At 43.0% G+C, this 23209-nt stretch overlaps 1 protein-coding gene across 1 annotated transcript; it reads right to left on the reverse strand.

The window, feature by feature from the left end:
* Window positions 1–243: 243 nt before the first annotated feature.
* LOC110504521 (homeobox protein EMX1-like) lies at window positions 244–21538 on the reverse strand. Its single transcript, XM_021583278.2, has 3 exons — window positions 20777–21538; window positions 2796–2980; window positions 244–1615 (listed from the first exon to the last, which is right to left on the reverse strand). Exons 1-3 carry the CDS (start codon window positions 21117–21119, stop codon window positions 1445–1447), a joined length of 699 nt encoding a protein of 232 aa, XP_021438953.1. The 5' UTR covers window positions 21120–21538; the 3' UTR covers window positions 244–1444.
* Window positions 21539–23209: the final 1671 nt, after the last annotated feature.

The raw sequence follows: 23209 nt of genomic DNA on the forward strand, positions 1-23209 counted from the left end.
ATGTATATTTAATTAATTTAACAAATATACGCTGATGCCTTGACCTGTAGCTAATATATTACTATCTGTTCTACAAAGGTGTAGACCAAAGAACAAATCGTCGTGTATCAAATTACTTTTCAAGTTCTGTGTCATTTAACCGACATGTGTTTGTAGTTTGAAGTGATGACATGTCGACAATTATAGGATGTTGAAAATAGGTTAGAAAATGAACGCTTAGACATACTCGCACATAATAAAATATTGGTTGATGTTTTTTATTTTCCAAAGTCATCTGACCACACACAGAAAGTACAAAAAAACGTTCACTCTCCGGAGAAATAGGTTCAAAGAAAGATTCCTACTTACAGTGCATTATTTCTAATCTATTTAAAACAAATGCAAATGTATATTCCACTACGAAGTGCTACATAACATTATATCTCAGGAATGGTAATGTTGCTGAAATAAATGTAGTAATGAGGAACATTTGTTTTTCTTGTCATTCTAGTGGACAAGTTGTAATGTGCCTGCACTGTACATTCTACATGGTCTCAATATAATTTATCAAATATTTTGTCAAAGGCAAAAGCAAACGTGGAATGAATTTAAAGTAAGTAACAAACTCGACAAAAACAGCCTTTTTAAATCCAGAGGAAATAAAACAAGGACAAACGATGCATAGAATACCGTTTTTTAGATTTGCATAAATACTTACAATTTAAATTGTCCAAACTATTCCAATGTGAGAATCGAAAAACATATCTCAGGGTAACATGGCATCGGTATGATTTATTGTCTGTAGTGGTGGTTACCTACTTTTCAGTGGGACTGGTCTAAAGACTATAATAAAAAATAAAAAAAATCCTAAACAGAATCAGCAGGTTCTAAGGTGGTTCCTCTATAGCTATCATACCAATGGCTTATTTTATTTTACCACAAACATATTGTGCATATTGAGCATTGTACAAATACACATCAACAAACTGAAAACGCTAAAACAATAATGATGTTTTGTTAAATGTGAGTAAGGATAGTTAGACAATAGAGTAACCAACTGTACTGAACAATTCCTCCAAGTCAAACGGTCTCTCTTCAGTAGTTTGTGCTACTACGGCAAGCAACACAGACCAAATGCAGATGTCCACCACGTTTACAGCAGCCGCAGCTGTGTAATAACGTGATAAACTAGGGTCAAAAACCCTTCAGCTACAAAATGTCAGATCTGTCTCTTTAACGATCAAACAAGAGTACTTCTGTCCAACATGGAGAAGTCATTCTGATTGTTTTCATTAAAGTTGTTTCATCTGTTTGATTTAACAACAGGTGGTATCAAAGGTCAAATCAGGTGTTCAGAGGAGCACACAGACTGCTCATATTCAGACACAAGTCAGTCAGCAGTCGGTCAGCGTGCGTTCCTGTTGAATGATTTATGACGGTTCAATCAAGGTGACAACGACGTACGTCAGTCCTCCGAGATGACATCGATGTCCTCGAGGCTACTGCCTTGGTGCGTAGCCACCCTCCAGCGGCTGACGTGCTGGCTTCCTTTCCTCTTCTGCTGTGACTCAGGTGACTCTTCCTCCAGCTTCTGTCTCTTGTGCTTCGTCCTCCTGTTCTGGAACCAAACCTTTACCTGGGAGAGAAAGTAGAGACGTCAAGTTTAGCACTGGAAGAAACAAATGGTAAAATATAGAAGTGCGCTTGCTGTAAAAACGACTACAACTCCTTCTTCCACCTCCATGAAATACTTTGAGACAGCTGAAGCGAACACACACATTTTCTTCAGTAAATTGACCTTTGCCCTATGATTTTTAAGCAAAGCATTTTTTTCAAAGTGTCATAGCAACAATGATTTTGCCAAGACAATATTTCACAGGGTGTTACTGCTTCCATTTTCTTTCTATAACACTGCCAAACATTGCCTGCCTAAGGCTTCACATACTGTCGTTCTTTACAGCTTTTTTGCCGTGCAAAGAGCATAATATTTTTACATTATTTTTTCAGGCATTGTCTGGTTGTCATTTTTATATCCTATTTACAAGCTTGATTCAATTATTGGCCTAATACTTTTTGAAATTAAAAGTTCAGCACATCGCAATACTGTATTCCCAATGCATGATATATTGCATGAGAGGATTGCGAAAAAGCCTGAATTGCTGTTTATCAGCAGTGTGTTTCTGTTGTGATTAGAGAAATCAGGTCATAAATAATCATTGTGAAATGAACTACATGATTTATTGGCATCACCATGCCCATCCCCATAACTACTGTAGGACAAACAACTTGTGGTGGAGAAACCTGGTTTTGCTATACGTTGATTGAGAGGGTGTTGTGGGGTTCTGACTAAGAGCCTACTCATATCCGTTTCAGTGCTCTGGAATGCAGCCATGCCTTAAACGGCTCTGCATGGTAAAAATCCGACATCTGCAGTGTCCGTACAGCATTTACTGTGAAACGGCCTCTGAAGTCAGGGCAGAGCTGTTGTGAAGGATGTTGTCAAGGGATTGAGTTTTTGTGTTTATACAGGACCTCCCGCCCTCACCTACGGTCAAGCAATCATGTCAATGCGGAGGTATACAGAGCCCTTTGCATTGTTTTAAAAAATTGGGAGGCGCACGGTGATGCGGTACGGAGCTCAATCTGGCCTCCGCAAGCCTCGTGGCTCCGTAAGTACGTCACACCCTCCATACAGAGCCTTCAACCACATTTTCAGATCAAGCATAAATTGGCTTTTAACCCCTAGGGGTTTAGAGTGCGTTAAAAACCATGTTACGGGTGCGTTCAAGATCGCTGTGCCCCCCCCTCACACTCACCTGTGTCTCGGTGAGGCAGAGGCCGCTGGCGAGCTGCTTCCGTTCTGCTCCTACCACATAGTGGTTCTTCTCAAAGGCCCTCTCCAGCCTGAGGAGCTGTGAGGGGGAGAAGGCTGTCCGGATGCGCTTCGGCTTGCGGGAGAAAGGCCCATGAAGGAGCAGGTTCTCTGGGCTGCTGTCCTCACCTGGAGAGAGGAGAGGAGGGAGAGGAAGTGGAGGGTTAGACTTAGGGTTGACAGACAGGAATGACACCGTAGCAGCTCTTGTTGTATGTGCACAGAGATAAGCTAGAGTATACTAACTGTTGTACAACTCAGCAAACTGATACTAATGGTTTTTACTAAGTGTTTTTATTCGTAGGCTAAGGTGTTGTTTTGTGATTAATAGCTGGTCCAAATACACCTCAAAAAGAGGGCAAAGCAAACAGCTGATCAAACAGCGTATAAGCCTAAAGTATGTGTTTTATTTGGACAATAGGTGACCATTAGTCTACCCTGGAACAGAACAGGAGGACTTCAGTGTTGATACGTAGTGCATGTTGCTAAGGAGGGCATCAGTGTTGATACGTAGTGCATGTTGCTAAGGAGGACATCAGTGTTGATATGTAGTGCATGTTGCTAAGGAGGGCATCAGTGTTGATACGTAGTGCATGTTGCTATGGAGGACATCAGTGTTGATATGTAGTGCATGTTGCTAAGGAGGGCATCAGTGTTGATACGTAGTGCATTTTGCTAAGGAGGGTTGATACGTAGTGCATGCTGCTAAGGAGGACATCAGTGTTGATACGTAGTGCATGCTGCTAAGGAGGGCATCAGTGTTGATACGTAGTGCATGCTGCTAAGGAGGGCATCAGTGTTGATATGTAGTGCATGCTGCTAAGGAGGGCATCAGTGTTGATACGTAGTGCATGTTGCTAAGGAGGGTTGATACGTAGTGCATGCTGCTAAGGAGGGCATCAGTGTTGATACGTAGTGCATGTTGCTAAGGAGGGCATCAGTGTTGATACGTAGTGCATGTTGCTAAGGAGGACATCAGTGTTGATATGTAGTGCATGTTGCTAAGGAGGACATCAGTGTTGATATGTAGTGCATGTTGCTAAGGAGGGCATCAGTGTTGATACGTAGTGCATGTTGCTAAGGAGGACATCAGTGTTGATATGTAGTGCATGTTGCTAAGGAGGGCATCAGTGTTGATACGTAGTGCATTTTGCTAAGGAGGGTTGATACGTAGTGCATGCTGCTAAGGAGGACATCAGTGTTGATACGTAGTGCATGTTGCTAAGGAGGGTTGATACGTAGTGCATGCTGCTAAGGAGGACATCAGTGTTGATACGTAGTGCATGCTGCTAAGGAGGGCATCAGTGTTGATACGTAGTGCATGCTGCTAAGGAGGGCATCAGTTTTGATACGTAGTGCATGTTGCTAAGGAGGGCATCAGTGTTGATACGTAGTGCATGCTGCTAAGGAGGGCATCAGTGTTGATATGTAGTGCATGTTGCTAAGGAGGGCATCAGTGTTGATACGTAGTGCATGCTGCTAAGGAGGGCATCAGTGTTGATATGTAGTGCATGCTGCTAAGGAGGGCATCAGTGTTGATACGTAGTGCATGTTGCTAAGGAGGGCATCAGTGTTGATACGTAGTGCATGTTGCTAAGGAGGACATCAGTGTTGATACGTAGTGCATGTTGCTAAGGAGGGCATCAGTGTTGATATGTAGTGCATGCTGCTAAGGAGGGCATCAGTGTTGATACGTAGTGCATGTTGCTAAGGAGGGCATCAGTGTTGATATGTAGGCATGCTGCTAAGGAGGGCATCAGTGTTGATACGTAGTGCATGTTGCTAAGGAGGGCATCAGTGTTGATATGTCGTGCATGTTGCTAAGGAGGGCATCAGTGTTGAAACACATTGCATGCTGCTCTCTAGGCCAGTATCAGCCATATCAATGTGCCCCGATGGGTTACTTCACTTACAGTGCCTTGCGAAAGTATTCGGCCCCCTTGAACTTTGCGACCTTTTGCCACATTTCAAGCTTCAAACATAAAGATATAAAACTGTATGTTTTTGTGAAGAATCAACAACAAGTGGGACACAATCATGAAGTGGAACGACATTTATTGGATATTTCAAACTTTTTTAACAAATCAAAAACTGAAAAATTGGGCGTGCAAAATTATTCAGCCCCTTTACTTTCAGTGCAGCAAACTCTCTCCAGAAGTTCAGTGAGGATCTCTGAATGATCCAATGTTGACCTAAATGACTAATGATGATAAATACAATCCACCTGTGTGTAATCAAGTCTCCGTATAAATGCACCTGCACTGTGATAGTCTCAGAGGTCCGTTAAAAGCGCAGAGAGCATCATGAAGAACAAGGAACACACCAGGCAGGTCCGAGATACTGTTGTGAAGAAGTTTAAAGCCGGATTTGGATACAAAAATATTTCCCAAGCTTTAAACATCCCAAGGAGCACTGTGCAAGCGATAATATTGAAATGGAAGGAGTATCAGACCACTGCAAATCTACCAAGACCTGGCCGTCCCTCTAAACTTTCAGCTCATACAAGGAGAAGACTGATCAGAGATGCAGCCAAGGGGCCCATGATCACTCTGGATGAACTGCAGAGATCTACAGCTGAGGTGGGAGACTCTGTCCATAGGACAACAATCAGTCGTATATTGCACAAATCTGGCCTTTATGGAAGAGTGGCAAGAAGAAAGCCATTTCTTAAAGATATCCATAAAAAGTGTTGTTTAAAGTTTGCCACAAGCCACCTGGGAGACACACCAAACATGTGGAAGAAGGTGCTCTGGTCAGATGAAACCAAAATTGAACTTTTTGGCAACAATGCAAAACGTTATGTTTGGCGTAAAAGCAACACAGTTGAACACACCATCCCCACTGTCAAACATGGTGGTGGCAGCATCATGGTTTGGGCCTACTTTTCTTCAGCAGGGACAGGGAAGATGGTTAAAATTGATGGGAAGATGGATGGAGCCAAATACAGGACCATTCTGGAAGAAAACCTGATGGAGTCTGCAAAAGACCTGAGACTGGGACGGAGATTTGTCTTCCAACAAGACAATGATCCAAAACATAAAGCAAAATCTACAATGGAATGGTTCAAAAATAAACATATCCAGGTGTTAGAATGGCCAAGTCAAAGTCCAGACCTGAATCCAATCAAGAATCTGTGGAAAGAACTGAAAACTGCTGTTCACAAATGCTCTCCATCCAACCTCATTGAGCTCGAGCTGTTTTGCAAGGAGGAATGGGAAAAAATGTCAGTCTCTCGATGTGCAAAACTGATAAAGACATACCCCAAGCGACTTACAGCTGTAATCTCAGCAAAAGGTGGCGCTACAAAGTATTAACTTAAGGGGGCTGAATAATTTTGCACGCCCAATTTTTCAGTTTTTGATTTGTTAAAAAAGTTTGAAATATACAATAAATGTCGTTCGACTTCATGATTGTGTCCCACTTGTTGTTGATTCTTCACAAAAAAATACAGTTTTATCTTTATGTTTGAAGCCTGAAATGTGGCAAAAGGTCGCAAAGTTCAAGATGGCCGAATACTTTCGCAAGGCACTGTAACTCATCATTCATGACACTTTCCCATAACGTGAGTAATTGATTCATGTACATGTAAAAGTTACTAATGTTAGGTTGTGATATCATCCTCCATTTCACAATGCCACCACACCTCATTCCACATGCTTGTTCTATTATGTAGACAGATTTATCATTAAGGAGATGATATACTGTATGCATTACACATCACGTTTGAATGTCATCACATTTAGGAAACGACAGATAAAGGAACTGGGACTTTCAACAACGAGCCTATTGGTTCCCCCCCCCCCCCCCCCCCCCCCCACACACACACACACATACACTTGAATAAAGAAACACCTCCCTGATTTATCATGGTCATGACCAATCTTCCCTCTAACAGCTCCCCCTGGGACTACAGGCAGACTAAATTTCAGCCTACAGAGAGAAGCACGAGATTAAACTTCACTCAACTTTCTAGAGTTTTCCTCCGTAGTTAACACTATCAACGTTTCCCTTTACTGTGGCAATTGTGATCAAATTCAACGCAACATACTGAAACAAAAACTAACTATGCAAGAGATTTTGTTGTGGGCAGAACGCATCGGAGAAGGATTTTATTGCAGTGACACACATGACTCAGCCTGTACTGTACACAGATAGGTACGGCATAACCAATCAGAGCTATAGTAGGCCTATATGCAAATAGCCCATTGCCATATATGGATCTGTGCCATTTACTTTTGAACTGGACTGTGTTAACAGCATGAGCGGTTCTGAGTAGATGTGCTTGTTTTGAGATCAAAGGGAGAGCTGCATGTAGCCATGTGTGCACATTCTGTTCATATCCTTTGCTGGTTAGTGAGTTACTAGCCCAGTTACAGATCATTTGTAGTCAGCAATGGGGGAGTGGTTGCATTTCTAGACATCTTTGAAAAGCCAGTCAGGTAAAAAGCTTTTTTGTCTTAAAGGGGCAGTGTTGTATTTTGAGACGGGCTTGAATAAGCTAAGTAGCCAATAGGCAGAGGGTAGCATAATGTGTCTGATTCTCTGTAATAATGGTGTGGGAATAATGATGCATTTTATTTTGTAAAGTGGTTTCTTCCATCAAACAACACAACATTTTCAGTCACCTCCTTGTCTGAAGGACAAGTGGATAAACAGGTTAATGTCGAGCCATGTGTGTTTTTTCAGAAGTCTGATGGAATTTAGGCCTACATTGAAAACCACACATTGCTGCTCCTGTAGGCTGAATGATAGAACAGCTAATTCCATGTTAAAATGATATGTGATGTAGACCTACATTGAAAACCACACATTGCTGCTCCTGTAGGCTGAATGATAGAACAGCTAATTCCATGTTAAAATGTTATGGGATGCATTTTCTCCATTGTTTTTGATGGTAGGTCACTCTGGTAGGCCTACATTATAATCAAATAGCCACAGTGACCACCTGACCACTGTTAACACTAACTTAAAGTGGGTACAGCCTCAGTGTTCACAGTAAATGTGCTCGGAAAGTTGCACAGAATTTTCACAACATTCAAGTTTCCGCTCAGCAGACCTTAAATTTGCTCAGTGCCGGGATTTTCGTTGTTGTTGAGAGAACATTGGTCACGGCCCATCGAAAACGCACAGAGGGCCCGTATAAGCATATGTGTATTGTGAGAGAAACGTATCTTTGCTATTCAGATCAAAGTGTTTCAAAATAAGATACTTTAATTAGGACATTGCTTCGTTGGGAAAAAAGGAACAAAGACATGAATCACATGTATTGCGTTTCAATAGTACTGTAATTCAAAGTGATTTATTCCATAAAGCTTTGTGAACACTTCTCTTAGGCTAGACTCAATAAAAACCTCCAGAACTAGATTGTCTAGTTTCAATACTGATTCCTGTTATTTCATTCATAAGTTATGGATGGCAGGTTCATTCAGAACAAGAGGGGTATTTGACCATTTGTAGAGCAGTTCAGGGACTTCACCTCTCTATATTGTGACATTAAGCTCATTTGTATACATGTAGGGCCTTTAGTGTATTCAACGCTGAGCATGAAACCTAAGTGTTCAGTAACGCCTCATATGACATCACACGTAAATATCTCGGGCTGGGAAAATGCAAAAAAAAACTATTGTTGTGAAGACGAAGTGTTGTGCAATTAAACAAATTGAATCGTATGAACATACCCGACTTCATTCAACACAGGGCAATAGTAAAATGTCCTTGTCGTTCAGTTTCATTGTGTACATGACTTTCTTCTCGCCACAGGCCCAACATCTGCCCTCCCAGGATTAGGGTTCGTTTATTAAAATGACACATATATAAAAAAAACTTCAATATTTTTACATAAGCAAATCCATCAATAAATGATTTGACCGCCACATGAAAAGGTTGTGCCTGGCTTGAAAAGAACCTTGCAGCACAAATATAACCTCAAACACGCGTACGCAAAAATCGGTTACAGCTCGGCAGTTGAGGGACTGTGTGTGGGATGCACCGAAAGCTGCGAGGAGTCTGTCAAACCAAATGAATTAAATCATCGACAGCAGGGCTACAGTGTCCAGCCACATTCGTTCACATGCAAAACATGGACCGAAGATGAAGCATCTATGAAAGGAGACAGATACAGAGAAGCCGTCAAAACTGACCGTGACCTTGGATTGGCAAATACCGATGCTATTTATTTTACTAGGCAAGTCAGTTAAGAACAAATTCTTATTTTCAATGACGGCCTAGGAACAGTGGGTTAACTGCCTTGTTCAGGGGCAGAACAACAGATTTGAACCTTGTCAGCTCGGGGGTTTGAACCTTCCGGTTACTAGTCCAACACTCTAACCACTAGGTCACCCTGCTGCTATGGTACACAAGCTTTGAAAGCGACCTAAAGGGGTACTGAATATTGGACTAAATGTACTATGGAAATACCTTGTTGTGATATTGCTATGCTGAAACATTATGTCGACTATTATTTTCTTTAAATGATAACGTCACGCTAATATAAACCTAGTTAGAAACTGGCCTGATGCTCTCTTCTACAGACAGTTAAATGAGTTAAATGAAAGCCCTGTCTGTGGAAACAACCATGCATTTCTTCCCTAGCATAACATTTGTGCTTATGGTCATATCTTCACTAGCAGGTCTGATATGACCTGCTGCACTACTCACAGACAACGGTACTGAGTTACACATGAAGGAGGTTTTGAAGAGTTTGATAGAGTCCGAAATCAACTCCAGTTATTCTAAAAGCAGTCTTTCTTATTATTTTATTTAAACTAGTCAAGTCAGTTGAGAACAAATTCTTATTTAAAATGACGGCCAACCAAAAGGCAAAAGGCCTCCTGAAGGGGGACAGGGGTTGGGATTAAAAATACAAAAATTAAATAAAGAAATATAGGACTAAAAAACACACATCACGACAAGAGAGACAACACAACACTACATAAAGAGAAACCTAAGACAACAACATAGCAAATGGTAATAGCAGCTAATAGTAGGTTTCCTCAGCTTGTATTGGTATTGGTGGCTTTTTACAAGACAAAAAAAAGTGACTACACCTTCTACTCAAAACAATGTTTCCCCCCCATGCACAGATTAATATACACTGAGTGAACAAAACATTAAGAACACCATCCTATCGAGTTGCACCCCTCCCCTTATGTCCAGAGAACCAGCCTCAATTCCTCATGGCATGGACTCTACAAGGTGTAGAAAGCGTTCCACAGGGATGCTGGCCCATATTAACTTAAATGCTTCCCACAGTTGTGTTAAATTGGCTGGATGTCCTTTGGGTGGTGAACCATTCTTGATACACAAAGGAAACTGTTGAGCAGGAAAACCCAGCAGCGTTGCAGTTCTTGATACAAACTGGTGCGCCAGGCTCCTACTACCATACCCTGTTCAAACGTACTTCAATATTTTGTCTTGCCCAGTCACCCTCTGAATGGCACAGGTACACAATCCACGTCTCAATTGTCTAAACAAGCTTGAAAAATCCTTCTTTACCCTGTCTCCTCTCCTTCATCTACACGGATTGAAGTGGATTTAACAAGTGACATCAATAAGTGTTCACCTGGTCAGTCTGTCAGGGGTCTCCAGTAGCTCACCACCCACCTATGAGTAGCTCGCCAAACAATTCTGAAAGTAAATGTCATTTTCACTGCAAACTGTCATTAACAAATCTCACAAGCATCAGACGGTGCAAGCTCCCAGATACTATCTAATTGACGCAAGATTGACATTATCCCACCCCTGGTTAACCACTATTGGCTTAAAAAAAAAAAAATATCTGCCAATTAATTTCCAGCAATATTACCCCTGTCGGTCCGTGTCGTGTGCGCGTTTGTCTATCACTCCGTGTGTGGCCATTTAATGTGATAACCATCTAGTGGGATAACAGAAATAATTTCCCCAAAACGGTCACAATTAAATGTTAACTGCAATGTAGTCTTACCTGGCAGAAGTATATCACGAGTAAGTACAGCATTTGTATCTATTATTTTGTTATTTGCTAACTTTGGCATTAGAACCATCACTCGACCGACAAAATTACCGGCAAATTATATCGCACATTCCTCACTCGCTAGATGCGCAATTAAAGAGCCAGACGCGCAATTAAAGGGGAATTACACTCATAAATCCTAATGTGTTGTTCAGGGCCTAAAAAATGGTCTTCTGATGTGATTTCACCATTGACATGGACTCAGAACATCCAATTTCGTTGTTTCTCTATGAACAATTGTAATTTTGAGAGTGAAAAACAATAGTAATCAAAAACCAGGAACATTTTCACTGAGAAACAGAATTTGTGAAAATGTAAAGCAGAATCAGTGAAAAAAAACACAGATTTTATAGGGCCCACCTTAGAGTTGTTTATTATCCCTTATTTTACCAGGTATATTGGCAAGAAAACATAGTGCACTATTTTCTGTGGAACACTAAGGACCTTGGGAAGAGTTGCAGAGGAGAAGAGAAAATTGTGCCTATTTAATGGCTAGAAAACAAATGTGTAGCTCACGACATGCTAGAAAAGGTTGGAGACCCCCTGCTCTTTGAGCGTTAGCTAGCAGGATGGAATTCAAGGGCAGATTAGCCACTTGTCGCCTGATGCTCACTAGGCACCCTGATCTCTTTCCATGCTGATTCTGGCTGGTGGTTTAGCCACTCAGATAGACAGTCAGACTGGCATCATCTGTCGTATGGCGTTAGTGGCGTCACCTCCACTCAAATCCCTCTGGGCAAGACTGAGACTGGGGGAATAACTCACCAGGCTGAACACTAATGCTCAGTAATAGTGCTGATCTAGGATCAGTTTAGCCTTATAGATAATAATAAATATAATAATATGTACTGGGTGACATGATCCTAAATCAACACTCCGACTCTGAGACTATTTGTGAATACTAACCCTAAACTGTAAGGGTGGCTCAGCCCCAGCCACAGAGGGAATACCCTCCAGGGGATGAGCCTTCAACACTTTGGCCTGTACTCAGCGGGTTGGGGAACATGCCTCCAACATGACTACCAGGGAGCAGATGGCAGCGCCAGCCAGAGAGCTGTGTTCATCACCAGGAACACCAGTCCCCTGGCACCAACAAGACTGGTCTTGTCAGCAGTAAGCTACACACTGGGTAGTGGTGGGGGCCAATCTCTCATTCTAACCCTAGATGGATGAATATGGAGGCAGTCAGATGGATGATAGATAAGAGGGAAGGAGGGTGGTAAATAAGGGGGAGGATGGTGGTAAATAAGGGGGAGGATGGTGGTAAATAAGGGGGAGGATGGTGGTAAATAAGGGGGGGGGATGGTGGTAAATAAGGGAGAGTTGGTAGTAAATAAGGGGGGGGTTGTAAATAAAGGGGAGGATGGTGGTAAATAAGGGGGGGTTGTAAATAAGGGGGAGGATGGTGGTAAATAAGGGGGGTGTTGTAAATAAGGGGAAGAATGGGGAGGATGGTGGTAAATAAGGGGGGGGTTGTAAATAAGGGGGAGGATGGGGAGGATGGTGGTAAATAAGGGGGGGTTGTAAATAAGGGGGAGGATGGTGGTAAATAAGGGGGGGGGTGGTGGTAAATAAGGGGGGGGTGGTGGTAAATAAGGGGGGATGGTGGTAAATAAGGGGTAGGATGGTAGTAAATAAGGGGGGGGGGTAAATAAGGGGGAGGATGGTGGTAAATAAGGGGGAGGATGGTGGTAAATAAGGGGGAGGATGGTGGTAAATAAGGGGGAGGATGGTGGTAAATAAGGGGGAGGATGGTGGTAAATAAGGGGGAGGATGGTGGTAAATAAGGGGGGGGATGGTGGTAAATAAGGGGGAGGGTGGTGGTAAATAAGGGGGAGGATGGTGGTAAATAAGGGGGAGGATGGTGGTAAATAAGGGGGAGGATGGTGGTAAATAAGGGGGAGGGTGGTGGTAAATAAGGGGGAGGATGGTGGTAAATAAGGGGGAGGATGGTGGTAAATAAGGGGGAGGGTGGTGGTAAATAAGGGGGAGGATGGTGGTAAATAAGGGGGAGGGTGGTGGTAAATAAGGGGTAGGATGGTGGTAAATAAGGGGGAGGATGGTAGTAAATAAGGGGGAGGATGGTGGTAAATAAGGGGGAGGATGGTGGTAAATAAGGGGGAGGATGGTAGTAAATAAGGGGGAGGATGGTGGTAAATAAGGGGGAGGATGGTGGTAAATAAGGGGGAGGATGGTAGTAAATAAGGGGGGGGTTGTAAATAAGGGGGAGGATGGTAGTAAATAAGGGGGGGTTGTAAATAAGGGGGAGGATGGTGGTAAATAAGGGGGGGTTGTAAATAAGGGGGAGGATGGTGGTAAATAAGGGGGGGGATGGTGGTAAATAAGGGGGAGGATGGTGGTAAATAAGGGGGAGGATGGTGGTAAATAAGGGGGAGGATGGTGGTAAATAAGGGGGAGGATGGTGGTAAATAAGGGGGAGGATGGTGGTAAATAAGGGGGGGGATGGTGGTAAATAAGGGGGAGGATGGTGGTAAATAAGGGGGAGGGTGGTGGTAAATAAGGGGGAGGATGGTGGTAAATAAGGGGGAGGATGGTGGTAAATAAGGGGGAGGATGGTGGTAAATAAGGGGGAGGATGGTGGTAAATAAGGGGGAGGATGGTGGTAAATAAGGGGGAGGATGGTGGTAAATAAGGGGGAGGATGGTGGTAAATAAGGGGGAGGATGGTGGTAAATAAGGGGGAGGATGGTGGTAAATAAGGGGGAGGATGGTGGTAAATAAGGGGGAGGATGGTAGTAAATAAGGGGGGGGTTGTAAATAAGGGGGAGGATGGTAGTAAATAAGGGGGGGTTGTAAATAAGGGGGAGGATGGTGGTAAATAAGGGGGGGTTGTAAATAAGGGGGAGGATGGTGGTAAATAAGGGGGGGGATGGTGGTAAATAAGGGGGAGGATGGTGGTAAATAAGGGGGAGGATGGTGGTAAATAAGGGGGAGGATGGTGGTAAATAAGGGGGAGGATGGTGGTAAATAAGGGGGAGGAGGGTGGTAAATAAGGGGGAGGATGGTGGTAAATAAGGGGGAGGATGGTAGTAAATAAGGGGGAGGATGGTGGTAAATAGGGGGGGGGGTAAATAAGGGGGAGGATGGTGGTAAATAAGGGGGAGGATGGTGGTAAATAAGGGGGAGGATGGTGGTAAATAAGGGGGAGGAGGGTGGTAAATAAGGGGGAGGATGGTGGTAAATAAGGGGGAGGATGGTAGTAAATAAGGGGGAGGATGGTGGTAAATAAGGGGGGGGGGGGAAATAAGGGGGAGGATGGTGGTAAATAAGGGGGGGGGTAAATAAGGGGGAGGAGGGTGGTAAATAAGGGGGGGGGTAAAGAAGGGGGAGGAGGGTGGTAAATAAGGGGGGGGGGGGTAAATAAGGGGGAGGATGGTGGTAAATAAGGGGGGGGGTAAATAAGGGGGAGGATGGTAGTAAATAAGGGGGGAGTTGTGGTAAATAAGGGGGAGGATGGTGGTAAATAAGGGGGGGGGGTAAATAAGGGGGAGGATGGTGGTAAATAAGGGGGAGGATGGTAGTAAATAAGGGGGAGGATGGTGGTAAATAAGGGGGAGGATGGTGGTAAATAAGGGGGAGGATGGTAGTAAATAAGGGGGAGGATGGTGGTAAATAAGGGGGAGGATGGTGGTAAATAAGGGGGGGGTTGTAAATAAGGGGGAGGATGGTAGTAAATAAGGGGGGGGTTGTAAATAAGGGGGAGGATGGTGGTAAATAAGGGGGGGTTGTAAATAAGGGGGAGGATGGTGGTAAATAAGGGGGGGGATGGTGGTAAATAAGGGGGAGGATGGTGGTAAATAAGGGGGAGGGTGGTGGTAAATAAGGGGGAGGATGGTGGTAAATAAGGGGGAGGATGGTGGTAAATAAGGGGGAGGATGGTGGTAAATAAGGGGGAGGATGGTGGTAAATAAGGGGGAGGATGGTGGTAAATAAGGGGGAGGATGGTGGTAAATAAGGGGGGGGATGGTGGTAAATAAGGGGGAGGATGGTGGTAAATAAGGGGGAGGGTGGTGGTAAATAAGGGGGAGGATGGTGGTAAATAAGGGGGAGGATGGTGGTAAATAAGGGGGAGGGTGGTGGTAAATAAGGGGGAGGATGGTGGTAAATAAGGGGGGGTTGTAAATAAAGGGGAGGGTGGTGGTAAATAAGGGGGAGGATGGTGGTAAATAAGGGGGAGGATGGTGGTAAATAAAGGGGAGGATGGTGGTAAATAAGGGGGAGGATGGTGGTAAATAAGGGGGAGGATGGTGGTAAATAAGGGGGGGTTGTAAATAAGGGGGAGGATGGTGGTAAATAAGGGGGGGTTGTAAATAAAGGGGAGGGTGGTGGTAAATAAGGGGGGGTTGTAAATAAGGGGGAGGATGGTGGTAAATAAGGGGGAGGATGGTGGTAAATAAGGGGGAGGATGGTGGTAAATAAGGGGGGGGGGGTAAATAAGGGGGAGGATGGTGGTAAATAAGGGGGAGGATGGTGGTAAATAAGGGGGAGGATGGTGGTAAATAAGGGGGGGGTAAATAAGGGGGGAGGATGGTGGTAAATACGGGGGAGGATGGTGGTAAATAAGGGGGAGGATGGTGGTAAATAAGGGGGAGGAGGGTGGTAAATAAGGGGGAGGATGGTGGTAAATAAGGGGGAGGATGGTAGTAAATAAGGGGGAGGGTGGTGGTAAATAAGGGGGGGGGTAAATAAGGGGGAGGATGGTGGTAAATAAGGGGGAGGATGGTGGTAAATAAGGGGGAGGATGGTGGTAAATAAGGGGGAGGAGGGTGGTAAATAAGGGGGAGGATGGTGGTAAATAAGGGGGAGGATGGTAGTAAATAAGGGGGAGGATTGTGGTAAATAAGGGGGGGGGGTAAATAAGGGGGAGGATGGTGGTAAATAAGGGGGGGTGGTGGTAAATAAGGGGGAGGATGGTGGTAAATAAGGGGGAGGATGGTGGTAAATAAGGGGGAGGATGGTGGTAAATAAGGGGGGGTTGTAAATAAGGGGGAGGATGGTGGTAAATAAGGGGGGGTGGTAAATAAGGGGGAGGATGGTGGTAAATAAGGGGGGGTGGTAAATAAGGGGGAGGATGGTGGTAAATAAGGGGGGGGGTAAATAAGGGGGAGGAGGGTGGTAAATAAGGGGGGGGGGGTAAAGAAGGGGGAGGATGGTAGTAAATAAGGGGGGAGTGGTGGTAAATAAGGGGGAGGATGGTGGTAAATAAGGGGGGGGGTAAATAAGGGGGAGGATGGTGGTAAATAAGGGGGGGGGGGGTAAATAAGGGGGAGGAGGGTGGTAAATAAGGGGGGGGGTAAATAAGGGGGAGGATGGTGGTAAATAAGGGGGGGTAAATAAGGGGGAGGATGGTAGTAAATAAGGGGGAGGAGGGTGGTAAATAAGGGGGGTGGATGGTCTTTATCTGACTGTGGTTGGTTGATTGATTGATTGTTTGTTTTTCTGTCTGGTTATAAACAAAAGGACTAAACGACAAGAAGAAGAGAAGCATTCTATGAATTATCAAATATGTTAGGAAAATAATGTTTACAATGCAGTTATCCTATAAGTTAACTTCCAACACGTGTCTCCTGGCATTCAACACAAAACAATGTGTCAGAGCAAACCTCCAGACCATCAGACCATGAGATGGGTGAATTTTACTGTCTGCCTTCCTTCCTGGTGATAACAATCCCATACACACTGAAATGCACCCCAAAGGCTACACACTGAAATGCACCCCAAAGGCTATACACCGAAATGTACCCCAAAGGCTATACACCGAAATGCACTGAAATACACCCCAAAGGCTACACACTGAAATGCACCCCAAAGGCTACACACTGAAATGCACCCCAAATGCTACACACTGAAATGCACCCCAAAGACTACACACTGAAATGTACCCCAAAGGCAACACACTGAAATGTACCCCAATGGCTACACACTGAAATGCACCCTAAAGGCTACACACTGAAATGCACCCCAAAGGCTACACACTGAAATGCACCCCAAAGGCTACACACTGAAATGTTCCCCAAAGGCTACATACTGAAATGTACCCCAACGGCTACACACTGAAATGCACCCCAAAGGCTAGACACTGAAATGCACCCCAAAGGCTACACACTGAAATGTTCCCCAAAGACTAGACACTGAAATGCACCCCAAAGGCTACACACTGAAATGTTCCCCAAAGGCTACACACTGAAATGCACCCCAAAGGCTAGACACTGAAATGCACCCCAAAGGCTACACACTGAAATGTTCCCCAAAGGCTACATACTGAAATGTACCCCAACGGCTACATACTGAAATGCACCCCAAAGGCTACACACTGAAATGCACCCCAATATAAATAAGTGCTCACATGTGTAGGACCTAAGATCCTGTTTATATTGTGCTGTTCTCAACCTCTCTCTCTCTCTCTCTCTCTGTCTCTATCTCAACCCCTCTCTTTCTCTCAACATCTCTCTCTCAACTTCTCTCAACCTCTCTCTCTCTCTCCCAACCTCTCTCTCTCTCCCTCTCTCTCTCTCTCAACCTCTGTCTCTCAATTTCTCTCAACCTCTCTCTCGCTCTCTCAACTTCTCTCAACCTTTCTCTCTCTCTCTCTCTCCCTCCCTCTCTCTACCTCTCTCTCTCCCAACCTCTCTATCTCTCTCTCTCTCAACATCTCTCCCTCAACTTCTCTCAACCTCTCTCTCTCTCTCTCTGCCTCTCTCAACTTCTCTCAACCTCTCTCTCTCTCTCTCTCTCAACCTCTCTCTCAACTTCTCTCAACCTCTCTTTCTCTCTCTCTCTCTCTCTCTCTCTGTCTCTCTATCTCAACCTCTCTCAACCTCTCTCTCTCAACCTCCCTCTCTCTCTCTCTCTTTCTCTCTCTCTCTCTCCCTCCCTCTCTCTATCTCTCTCTCCCAACCTCTCTATCTCTCTCTCAACATCTCTCCCTCAACTTCTCTCAACCTCTATCTCTCTCAACCTCTCTCTCAACTTCTCTCAACCTCTCTCTCTCTCTCTCTAAACCTCTCTCTCAACTTCTCTCAACCTCTCTCTCTCTCTCTGTCTCTCTATCTCAACCTCTCTTAATCTCTCTCTCTCAACCTCCCTCTCTCTCTCTGTCAACCTCTCTCTATCTCTCTCTCTCAACCTCTCTCTCTCAACCTTTCTCAACCTCTCTCTCGCTCTCTCTCTCTCTCTCTCTCTAGCTCTATCCCTCAATCTCTCAATTCAAAAACAATTAACTGTAAACAATACACTTATAAAAGTTCCAAAAGAATAAAGACATTTTAAATGTTAATGTCAACCTCTCTATCTCTCTGTCAACCTCTCTCTCTCTCTCTCTCTCTCTATCTCTCTGTCAACCTCTCTCTCTCTATCTCTCTGTCAACCTCTCTGTCAACCTCTCTCTCTCTCTCTCTCTCTATCTCTCTGTCAACCTCTCTCTCTCTCTCTCTCTCTCTCTCTCTCTCTCTCTCTCTCTCTCTCTCTCTGTCAACCTCTCAGGAAGTGGGGGAGTAAGAAAGAAAATCAATCTCCCATCCATCCATCCATCTCTAACAGTAAGTGACAGTCATGATGGCTATTCCTCTCCTCTCACTCCTCCGGTCTGTAGTTAGCCTTGTCTAAACACTAGTTTTCATGGTTATTGGACACCATCCGTGAGTGGATCTGCTGTGTCCGTAAACAAAGACACTTTATCTGAGCTCCTGATCTGAGCAACAGTGACAACAACCTCTGACTCCCACTGATTACCTGACTGAGGTACACCCTAAAGGTTACCTGGTAAAGAGGAGGAGTGCTGATCTAGGATCAGATCCCCCCCCCCCCCCCCCCCCCCCCCCCCCCCCCCCTTTGTCCTCATAATCTTATTCATTAATGATCTAAAAGAAGGATCCTAGATCAGCACTAATACTCTTGAGACACAGTGAATACGGCCCTGGGCTGACTGGTCAGAGTGTAACATACCTGAGAGTACACCTGATGTGGCTAACCACTGCTGTCCACTGAGTCAACGAGGTGAGCGTTGAAAGTTATTGATCTGTCTGGTTTAACAAATTGCTTTGTTTTTTGAGGACCACCCAGCATCAGTTATTAAGGAGGTTCACCCTGTATTGCATATATGTACTGCAAATAGCTTATGAGATGATTTAAGGTTTTGGTCACTGAATATTGAGATTTTCCAATATTCAATTTCTCTCATGGCTTTGTTTGGTTGCTAAAGCTGGTCCATTTTCCAAATAGTTATTGTCTTATCAGAAATGGGCAGCCTTTAAATCTAAAGTAGAACACAAAGCAAATAAATTTAATTAAATAGCATTATTATTATTATTTGTTTATTGTTTATTATTGCTGTTTTTATTTGTAATAATACTATAATATTATTATAAACTAATAATATTACAATATTCCTGTCTTTTGTTATTTTTCATTAAAATAACTTTCATATTAAATAATTATTTGTTCATTATATCTAAATATTTGAGAAACAAAAATCCTTATAATCAGTAGTGTAAAGTACTTAAGTAAAAGTACCATTTAAGTATTTTTAGGGAGAGGTATCTGTACTTTACTATTTCTATTTTTGACTACTTTTACTTTCACTTCACTACATCCCAAAAGAAAATGATGTACATTTTACTCAATATATTTTCCCTGACACCCAGAAGTACTCGTTACATTTCGAATGCTTTGCAGGACGGGAAAACGGTCTAATTCACAGACGTATCAAGAGAACATCCCTGGTCATCCCTACTGCCTCTGATCTGGCGGACTCACTAAACACAGATGCTTCGTTTGTAAATGATGTCTGAGTGTTGGAGTGTGCCCCCTGGCTATCCGTACATTTAAAAAACAAGAAAATCGTTCCGTCTAGTTTGCTTAATAGAAGGTATGTGAAATGATTTATACTTTTACTTTTGATACTTAAGCATATTTTATCAATTACATTTACTTTTGATACCTCAAGCATATTTAATATATTTAAAACAAAATACTTTTAGACTTTTACTCAAGTCGTATTTTACTGGGTGACTTTTACTTGAGTCATTTTCTGTTAAGGTATCTATACTCTTACTCAAATATGACAATTGGTTACTTTTTCCATCACTGCTTATAATTAACTTTCTGAATAATGCAAAACCTACAACGAATGGGTAGGCAAAAGGGAAAAAATAAATAATTATAGGCCTATTTGTTAGATAAATATTGTTCTTATTTTATATTATTTGATTTGTATAATTGCATAGAGCTCACACATTTAAATCACAATTAATTGACCCTGGTATTGTTATTCAACGTATTAGACTATTGATCTCCTAACAACTTTTTGGGAACTTACATTATAAGAAAGTGCAATGATTTTGATTTGCATTTTAAATGAATAAAAATAAACAATATAGTCTACTTGAATTAAAACATGTTAACGTTCCAAAATTAAACTACTGAAATGTTATAGGTTTTTAAAAAAAAGTTGTTTTAAGCTACGGGCGGGCGCAAATCCTGGGTGCAATGTTTTTACGTTTAATTTAATGCATCCAATCTCTGAAATGTACGAATAATGCATAGACATAACTTTTAAAAAAGCAAGAAGACTTAAAATATAAATAGTAAAAGCTATAGTTGGATGTTGAAACGTTTTCATCTCCAAACAAATTTCAGTAGTTTTAATCATTTGCTTTGGTCCTGTTTTTGTTGCTTTACCCTTTTAATACATGATTTGTATCCTGACTAAAATACCATCCCTAACAACATGTTGTTCAGGGATCAATAAGGACAGTTCTTCCATCAGTCAACTCGAGTTCTCATTTCTGATGCCTACAGTCGTTGTAATTTAGTTCGTGTTTCTTTATCAATCATGCAAGGATATGCCCAAACATATGATATTATTGAAAATAACTTTGGTAATATTCATTCAATTTAAGAATTTGTTCCGCTTACCTTGGAACCTGTGACCGAGATATCTGTTTCGAAGAACCCACGGGTAGAAATTCAACGTGTCTCTCTGATGCGGGTTGAAGAAAGGCTGCGATGGAAGCTGGAGGGGATGCAGGGGCAGACCGGAGTTCCCTGTGTGTGTGCCCGGGTCAGGGAACATCATGTCTGGACTGCCGTATAAAGTCCTGCCGGAGTTCTGGAAACAACTCCCAAAGGGCGCCGGGTGAATTGATTCCATGAACCTCAGCGCTGTGGGTCTGATCGGTTCGTCCCCGTTAGTCGAAGAGTTCACGTCTTTCCCAACAAGGGATTCGATGGTAAAACACTTCTTACTATGTTGGTACATGATCAAGAATAGGCTATAGTTGATATATTTCTAATAATATATTCAATGACACAGTTATAAAACAGGTGATGCACAAGAAAACCTCACAACAGTAGTAGTAGAACAGTTCCCGGGAAATCCATAACTCGCAGTCCCTCACGCGTGCAAATCGTGTTGCCTATATCCGTGGACCTCTGGAAGCGGGTTTCCTGTAGATCCGGTTCACTTTCTCCGAACCTTGTCTTCAGTAGGTTATCGACCGGATTTCTCTGCTTTAACCATCTGACAAAAATCAAGTTTCGGTTCTAGAGACCACTGCAGCGTCAGATTGATTAATCTGTGATTGTGTTTATGACAGACTGGCTCTTGTCTCAGTCTCATCACTCCTGGAAATAAATGTTGGACTGTGCTGCATTAGGAGCCAGGATCAGTAGGCTAAGCCTTTGACAAAGAGCCTGTCACTCGTCAGACTCAATACCTGCCCTCAACTGTCGCTGACATAGGTGTGGTGGGCATGCGCAGATAGGACCGTGTAAACCTAGCATAACAGCCATTTTGTAAATCTAAATGAGTGGCTTCTGCTTTATTTAAATTTCTTGTGACTAGTTGCCTATCGATATGCGTTTTTTTCAATGTTGCAAAGTGATATTATATTAAATCAGAAGAAACATGATTTGAAGGATTTTCTTGTTAATTAAAGATTTAGCAATTATTACTTATTATAACAAGTTTATTATGCCCTATGTCCTCTCGTCATCCCCCAAATGGTCCCTAAAATCTAGGAAATTAGCCTCCTAATAGAAAACAATAGAAAAGGTTTTCACACAAAATGATTCTGGTAATGTTTTCTATAGCCCATAGCTGACAGTGGCACCTGTAGGTTAATTGATCAATTAGATCAGACTAGTCCAAACCTTTAAAGCCACTTCTAACAATTTAAACATGATAATTCTAGGGATTAACTACAACATATCTCTGGGGTTTACTATGACTAGTTTTTATTTATCAAGGTATCCAAAATCACTGTGGACTGAAAGTCTTTTAAAGTGAATTCGGGAAAGTATTCAGACCCTTTCTCTTTTACACATTTTGTTATTCTAAAATGGATGAAAAAAATAATCCTCATCTATCTACACACAATACCCCATAATGACATCACAATACCCCATAATGACATCACAATAGCCCATAGTGACATCACAATAACCCATAATGACAAAGCAAAAACAGTTTTTTTTATTTTTTAAATACCCTATTTACATAAGTATTTAGACCCTTTGCTATGACACTCAAAATGGAGCTCATGTGCCTCCTGTTTCCATTGATGATCCTTGAGATGTTTCTACAACTTGATTGGAGTGGCACCTGTGGTAAATTCAATTGATTGGACATGATTTGCAAAGGCACACACCTGTCTATATAAGTTCTCACGGTTGACAGTGCATGTCAGAGCAAAAACCAAGCCATGAAGTCGAAGGAATTGTCCGTAGAGCTCCGAGATAGGATTGTGTCGAGGCACAGATCTGGGGAAGGGTACCAATACATTTCTACAGCATTGAAGGTCCCCAAGAACACAGTGACCTCCATCATTCTTAAATGGAAGAAGTTTGGAACCACCAAGACTCTTCCTAGAGCCGCCCGGCCAAACTGAGCAATAGGTGGAGAAGGGCCTTGGTCAGGGAGGTGACCAAGAAACCTATGGTCACTCTGACAGAGAGTTCACAGAGTTCCTTTGTGGAGATGGGAGAACCTTCCAGAAGGACAACGATCTTTGCAGCACTCCACCAATCAGGCCTTTATGTTAGAGGGGCCAGGCAGAAGCCACTCCTCAGTAAAAGGCCCATGACAGCCCGCTTGGAGTTTTCCAAAAGGCACCTAAACACTCTCAGACCATGAGAAACAAGATGCTCTGGTCTGATAAAACCAATATTGAACTCTTTGCCAAGTGCCAAGTTTCACGTCTGGAGGAAACCTGACACCATCCCTACGGTGAAGCTTGGTGGTTGCAGCATCATGCTGTGGGGATTTTTTCCAGTGGCAAGGACTGGGAGACTAGTCAGGATCGAGGGAAAGATGAACGAAGCAAAGTACAGAGATCCTTGATGAAAACC

The sequence above is a fragment of the Oncorhynchus mykiss genome, chromosome 31, assembly GCF_013265735.2.
Source record: "Oncorhynchus mykiss isolate Arlee chromosome 31, USDA_OmykA_1.1, whole genome shotgun sequence".
In the NCBI taxonomy this organism is placed as follows: domain Eukaryota; kingdom Metazoa; phylum Chordata; class Actinopteri; order Salmoniformes; family Salmonidae; genus Oncorhynchus; species Oncorhynchus mykiss.